The 7657-nt window shown below is 38.4% G+C and overlaps 1 protein-coding gene across 1 annotated transcript; it reads left to right on the forward strand.

Moving 5' to 3' along the window:
• Window positions 1-560: 560 nt before the first annotated feature.
• LOC127361630 (eukaryotic translation initiation factor 5A-1) lies at window positions 561-7031 on the forward strand. The gene is made up of 4 exons (XM_051396414.1): window positions 561-722; window positions 866-970; window positions 1724-1855; window positions 3112-7031. The coding sequence occupies exons 1-4, from the start codon at window positions 561-563 to the stop codon at window positions 3169-3171; spliced, it is 459 nt and encodes a 152-aa protein (XP_051252374.1). The 3' UTR covers window positions 3172-7031.
• Window positions 7032-7657: the final 626 nt, after the last annotated feature.

Consider the following 7657-nt stretch of genomic DNA (forward strand, 5'->3'; position numbering starts at 1 on the left):
CAACATGGCGTACAAGTAAATTCGACACAGTAGCAATTAACGTCGGCTGTTAGCTTTTCAGGTAGTTAGCCAGCCAGATATTGTTGCACCACCCTGCATGAGTGTTTCAACACAAGTGTGGAGAATAATGTTGACATTAAAGCACGTTTTGCTACTGCATTGCAAGTGTACCGGGATTAGCTTGGGAGTATACCTTTTTTTTTTTTTGACGTCGGGAAAATGTGCAGCACAGCAGTTTGAGTTGACATTTCCCTCTCTGGTTTCAGGTTATTGATTTTGTAAGCACTTACGGCCCAGCTACTGTCCACTTCCTTTTTGGAATAAATATTGAACGTGACGACGTAGGCGCAGCATCTCTAGGATACACAGCTGTTAGTTTGTAGTCATAGTTGTATGTTTTTAAGTGTGTTTAAAATCTGTTTACCAACTACCACAAAACCAATAACCTAATTATTCCTTTTTTTTTTTGCAATAGTGCCTCTTAATGCCATTCACAAACTCAGTCAGTCACTTATGCTCTTGTGTTCTTTTGCTCATTTGGGTGACAGCTGTAGCCCATCATGGCTGATCTCGATTTCCAAACTGGGGACTCTGGGGCCTCCACAACATTCCCAATGCAGTGCTCTGCATTGAGGAAGAACGGGCATGTCTTGCTGAAAGGACGTCCCTGTAAGATCGTCGAAATGACTACCTCCAAGACTGGCAAGCACGGACATGCAAAGGTAAAAAACCTACTCGTGCATCCTTTGGAATGCAAACCGTAAGTCACGTTCGTAATTTAGCCTGACATTTTCCAGTTTTACAAGTAATCCCCATTGCTTACTTGGCCCGAGGCCAGATCTAACCAGTTGTGGGCTTTTCCCAGGTTCACCTTACTGGACTTGACATCTTTACCCAGAAGAAGTATGAAGATATCTGCCCGTCTACTCATAACATGGATGTCCCAAATGTAACAAGGAAAGAATATGAGGTGAGAAGTCCTTGTTGGATATCTTGGTGTAACCTAGGGGCACCAAGTGGTATGCAGCATTTGCAGTGTGTGTAAAGTTTGTACTGGAAGCAAATTGTTTTCCCTGGCCAGTATAGGGTGTTTTGGTATTTGTTTAGACCACCAGTGCACCCATTTTGCATAATTTGGATTTTATATAGCATAATCTTAATGAGTGCAATGTGAAAAAATGAATGCTTTTACTAAAGGGGGTGTGCCACACGTGTCAGAGCTGAGCTGTCTCTTCGGTAGTTTTGAAGGGATATACAGGTTTTGAACTGGTTGAACAGGTTTTGGCTTGGCCAACAGTCTGTTCTTCCCTGATTGGAAGCCTCTTTTGGGCCAGTAGAAAACACAGACTAGGTTTACGTCTGCCACGCCCACCATAGTCCTGTTCACCTAGTCCTGTTTCTAATCCAAATTTGTGAAATTGTTTTTGTGAAGGCATTTATCTTGATGACATGTAATGATTTTTTCAAGTAATCTAATGAGTAACCTAACAGTATAATTAATTTACCCAAACTTGATATTAAACATGTCATTTCAATGTTTTATTCAAACCTGAAAATTGACACATAAAGCACATTAGAATAATGATGGTCCTTTTTTGTAAATGGGCAGATAACGCCGCTCAGTAACATACAGTAATGCCTTTGGTCTCTGCCGAGCTGTTGTAGCCAGTTCTGTTTTTGCCTATTAGCCTGACTTTCATTTTGTACATTGCTTATTCTTTAGGTAATTGGCCTCACAGATGGTTACTTGTCCCTGATGGATGACAATGGAGGAACCAGAGAGGACCTTAAGGTGCCAGATGGTGACATGGGAAAAGAAATTGAGACTAAGTACAAAAATGGAGATAATTTTATGGTGAGTTTTTGTGGCCCAATGGTGGACAAAGTCTCCTCACTTATAGTGGCTGAACTTTAACAACTGGAAAATAGTTAATTAGATTTATTGTCTTTTCATATGTTGCTTTCCATGTAGTCAGTAAATTTCTAGAATATTTACTTTAAGTGTCTGTGAGCTGCACCTGACAATAATCAAACAGTTGACTTCCTGCACCTCCTATCCTGTGGGTTGCTCGAGAGTTTCTTTATTCATAATTCTGTGCTTTGAACTGAGGTGGACTAATGTAGGAATATACCACCGTTGGCTTGATTTACCACTTATCTTCTAGTTTCGAGGTACAACTTAGGGTTTTTAAATTGCCAGTTTAATCACAATATAACGTTTCTTTGGTTGGTATTCTTGATTCAGGGGTGGGATCGATTTGTGACAATATCATATGCCGCTACATGACTGGGATAGCAGAGTCTAACAGTTGTCTTGACAGTGACAAATAGAAGCAGTCACTAATAGGTTTGAATAGCAAAAGTGAGGGAGGAGTTAAAACGGAGCTGTCAATGTGAAACAGTCTTCCCTCACACTCTCGCTGCCTCCCTTTTTACACAAGACAAACTATAAAGTTATGCTTTGTTTTTTAAATGGAATTTTTTTTCTGGCTCACAGTATCTCCCTGCTGTTAGATTTTAAGTATTGTTGTTGGGATTAACTTCCACTTAGTCCCTGCAGCAGCACAGCACCACTAGAAGTTGTAATTTATACCTCTAACTTAATGTGCTTTAGAAACGTCAAACTATTAGGTGAAGTATAGCTGAAGATTGGGGGAGGAAACTCCCTGCAGCAACAAAGTTCTGTATAGAAGTTCAGTCCGAAACTGTTGGAAGCATTACATCTTTAATTAAAAAACGTGTATATACAGACATGGTGACGGATAACAAACGTTAGCATTCGATATCAGGAGGTGTACAAAATAGGTGGCACCGATGTGTCATATTTTAAAGATTACTATATAGATTGTTTATTTTCCTTAAATCGATGGATTGTTACACCCTGGTAAAACTAGAAGGAAAGAACTGAAGTACCTGCTCAGTTTATTTATTTGCATTATTTAATATATTCTCTCCAAATCTGTCTTTGCTAGTAAACTTTGCATGTCAACTCAACAGGTTAGCTGTTGAAATTCAGGCTGATTAATGGGACCATTCATCTGCAGAAAAGTGTGATTTGAGACAAATGGTCATGAATATAATTTTTTTTTTTTTTGGGTCTTCACTTTTCAGGTCTCTGTGACGAAAGCATTAAATGAAGAGCAAGTAACTGGCATCAAGTCGTCTTCTTAAATACAACAACTTAAGACAACTATGGAGACCTCACACTCCTCTTCTCCATTATGGCTTTGAAGCCTCACCAAAGCTACTGGCCTTCACCACACATTTCCACCAGTTTCTCTGCTGGTCAGCTGAAATCCGGAAACTGAACTGGGTCAGCTTCTTCAACTGTACCTTGGGCTCAGGGCAGACTGGCATTCTCTTCAATCAATGAAGTTCTCCACACTTCACAGCTTAACTTTGCAATGGGTACTGATATTTTTCCAAGAATTCCTAACAACAATATTCCAGCAAGTCATAACATTCTTTTTAGAGTATAGGTGATGTGCTTTTTCTGTTACTTTTTTAAATCATTCCTGTCCCTCCCCCTTTTTTTTTTTTTTTTTTTTTTTTTTTTTTATTCTTGATGAAATATGGATCTCTTGGTCTGGATGTAAAAGGCTTGTTTACCCTTGAGATGCTGCACCTTGCCTTCAACTTAAATTTCCCCTAAATGATTTAATCTCCACTGGCTGACTGAACACCTCAAGTATGTTCTGTACTTGATACACGGTTCAGAGAACTGAAACACTTCATTGGTCGCCAGAATATGCCTTTCTGCTTTTGACAATTAAAACATATGCATTTACACGCACTTATAATTGACAGTTGACTTGTATACACATGCCTTAGCAGCTATGAGTTTATGTAAACCGCAACATTTTATTTAATCTGCATTTCAACTATCATGGCAGGATTTCTACTGCATCTAGCCAGGTGTCAATAAGATCGGCCTTTCGTAGCAGGAAACTCTGCTGTCTCAGCCATTCTGAAGCAGAACAGGCCTCGACAAGGGTAGTTGGGTGGGGCCATTTTCTCTCCTATGCTATGAAACTCTCTTCACTTGAGGCCTTTATGAGCTGACAAATGTATAGAAAATTACTTTGAAAGAACAAAACACTGAAAACCTTTTAACATTATAGTCTTAAAACAATTGTTTCTTATAGCTTAATTTCAACAATACCGCTTTGTTCAAAAATATATGTTGCATCATCACAATGCTAAATGTGTAATAATGACTTATTGGCCTGCAATAGTGGAAATTAAACCATTTAAAGTCTTATCAGATGTAGCCAAATGTAGGTGGTAGTTCTGCTGTGGGTTGTCAAAGTCTTGTCATGAGAGACGTTGGTGCTCAGAACAGAATAGATAGGTGTTACAGATGAGCTATATTTTGTGTTCCGGGTGGCAAACTAGTTGTAGAAGGTAAATTTGCGGGGTGGTAGGTTTGTTTGCAATTAAATGGGATTTTTAAGTGTTTTGCGAGTTTGAACTCTAACGTGGATTGTGGCTCACAGGGTTTTTTATGAAATTATGCTGAATGGTTATTTGCTATGTTTACATCCACACAAAAAACTGTAATTGGGAGACATCTGGTAATTGCAGGAAATTAGAATGCGTTTACATGTATTGCATTAATGTGGTTGCTGTAGAATCTGCATTTACATGCAGGTAGTCAGTTTCCTCCCCTACCTCCTACCATAAAATTAAAACTGTAAAACTATTTAAGTGTATTTTCAATATATTTGAAGCGCTGCAGTTTCTTTTTTTTGGTTTTTATATTTTTTCTGATCCGAGCAGTTGGACAGATCATGCAGTGAGGAGGACAGACTAGTGAAGTAGCCATCTTTTTTTTCAAGAGTGCATGTTAATGTTACAAAAAAAACCTGCTGTTCAACTGTGGAGATGACTTATATATATATTTTTTTTTAGTCTGACTTTGGATTTTGGCTACAAGGTTGCACTACTGTGAGTTGTGATCTTTTCACCTTCTGCAGTGTTGTCATAGCAATACTTTTCTAATTTCAAGTTTTGGTCATGAACCTGTGCTCTTGTAAAAACCCTGTTGCATACTCAGTTAAGCGAATGCATGGTCAAGAAATAGCAGAAATCCCTCAATCACTTACACCGGGGGAAGGAAAGGGTTTATATGTTGTTTATGATATCAGATTACTGCCAGTTGTTGGCAATAATCAGGTTACTTAAATGCATGTAAACATGCTGATTGTAATATGGACATATATGGAAGGTATTCTGTCCAGCTTTAAGTTGTCTTTTGTACAACTGCAGTTGGTCTGTTTCTGTTCTGATTTCTTTCCACCTAAAGTATTTTTTTACTTTTGTCAAAACACCAAAGTAATCCACTGAATGTAGTATTGTGTATTAAGTTTGCCACTAATTTTTTGTTTTTTTTTGTTTACTTATTCTCATCATTCCGTTCTTGTTCAATTTGTGGTGATGCTAGGAGCTCTGGCATTTTACAACATTGGCTTCCAGCTCTGGCTTCTTCCCCCTAGCCATTTAGATGTTCACATATGGTACAAAGCAGCACAACAAGGGCCAAAGGTGGAAGCCACATGACTGTACTACTACACGTCACATTGAGTATTCATTTCTTTTAAGCGGGAGGGAAAAGCATTTGATTTGCATATGAAGGTGCAGAAGGCAGCGGTATAGTAGAAACATTGTGGGATAAGTGACAGTCTGTGGCAAATAGGGGCACATGCAAGACAAGTCCCTGCTTGCCTTCATAAGCACATAAATCCTGTAACAACTTCAGCATGCTGCACTTCAGCCTCAATTTATCATTCTTTGGAGTGATGATCCCAAAGACTGTGTGTAAACTTAACCTGTCGTATGCAAATTGCAGGAATCCATGATTTTTGGGAAATCAATAAAGCTGTACAAGTTAAACTAGTTTTACCAGTGAGCCAGAACACACAGTGCCATTGTGTTCTGTCCTTTTATTTTGATTGCAAAAATTTCCATGGTGGAAGCCAGATTTTGTTTCAAGTACACGGTTTTCCTTAAATACACAGCTAGCTTTCCAAAAGCATCCAAATGCCAGTATTCGATCAGTTGTGCAACTTGAATAGTTATGATATGAGGTTTCTCCTTCAATCTCCACAGCCCTAACCGAAGACTACAGTCTTCCTTAAGCCATATTTGTGCCCTGTTGCATGTGTCCACAACCAATGTCAGACGCATGAAAATTGACTCCTTACTTCCCCTCAGTTCCCTCCAATTATTAAGCTGCTCTGGCTTCTGATATGTAGTTCTAATTACTGCCGTGCATCTTGTCAAAGATCCTCTACTTTTTTGAGACAGGTAATAGGACTGACCTCTGATTCCGTTGAGAAAATGTTTACACTATAAGGGGGTCCTGTCCTTGTTGGTTCTTCATGCTGATCTAGCATCAGAAACTGTTGGGGATACATCTGCAAAATGACTGAGGTCCGTGTCATGAAGGCAGACTTTCTCAGGGCTCCAAAGAGAGTGTTAAGAGATGTGTTACTTTAAAGGTGTCAGCAGTTAGGATAATAAATGAGATCATAATTGTTTTTAGTGTTCATTCATCTGTCTCACAAGTCTATATTATTCTGATGTTGGAGAATGTTACATTACCTATTTGTCGTCTTTGGTGCCTCTCATCAAAGACATCTAGCTTCACATTTTCTCTTTCTCTCAGTATTTTAACTCTGCTACTTCATTTTTCTCGCAAGAAACAGTTTATCTGAATGTTTAGACCACAGGTACAGTGTTTTGTGTTCAAACGGGGAATGGGTGAATTACTCAGTCTTGTGTGCTGTATGTTCCTGTTGTATGCTGGGGAATGGGGTTTAAGGTATTTCCCCAGCTTGGCACAGGTCTCTTTCTCCCTTTAATGTCTGATCTAAACAATCAAGGGAAATCTGACCTTGAGGAACAACATAAAGATACATGGGCTCCTCTTCTGTATTCTAACTAATGTATGGCTGCTGTCCTAAAAATCACCACATTCTGTTTGTTTTTATTAGGCAAAATAAAGTTCATTCAGATGTTACTGGCTGTAAGACATTTGTCAGCTGTTTTTATTTTGTCTGAAATGACTCAGACTCAGGAATGTCACAAAAAAAAGAAATTAACTGTGAGCTGAACAAATGAGTGAGGGTTACTTGGGTTTCACCTTGAACTTAGCTACCTACAGATGGACACAAAACAACAGACAATATGAAAAAATATGAACGAATAGTCAGTATTGCCTGCTTTCCTGTGTTTAAGTGTAACTAAGTATAGTCACTCAATTATTGCACTTAAATTTGATGTACTTGACTATTTCCATTTTATGCAACTTTATACTTCCATTAAAAAGTTGACGTTCTCACATACGATTACAGTGTTGGGCTAGTTACTCAAACATCTTACTCTTTTCAAAAGTAGTATTACTTATTATTCCCTGCCAACAGTAATCAATAAGTAATGACGTTAATTAGTTACTGGGGTAATTATTTTTATTTTATTACTAGTAATGCCTTACTGCCCTGCTTATAGAATAGTATGCATTGCTGTAGATTAATCTACCCAACAGTATTCAAATTACCACAGTTTTAAGCACCTACAGCAGTAAAGTGAAACTGATACATTAATGCACCAGTAAGACTAAAACAAAAACATTGACGGAAAATTTTGCAGAGTGAGT

The sequence above is a fragment of the Dicentrarchus labrax genome, unplaced genomic scaffold (genome assembly GCF_905237075.1).
Source record: "Dicentrarchus labrax unplaced genomic scaffold, dlabrax2021, whole genome shotgun sequence".
Taxonomy (NCBI): Eukaryota; Metazoa; Chordata; class Actinopteri; family Moronidae; genus Dicentrarchus; species Dicentrarchus labrax.

Coding starts and splice junctions, on each gene's coding strand:
- LOC127361630 (XM_051396414.1), top strand. CDS start 561: ATGGCTGATCTCGATTTCCAAACTGGGGACTCTGGGGCCTCCACAACA. Junction 723..865: donor GCAAGCACGGACATGCAAAG/GTAAAAAACCTA, acceptor GGCTTTTCCCAG/GTTCACCTTACTGGACTTGA. Junction 1,856..3,111: donor AAAATGGAGATAATTTTATG/GTGAGTTTTTGT, acceptor TTCACTTTTCAG/GTCTCTGTGACGAAAGCATT.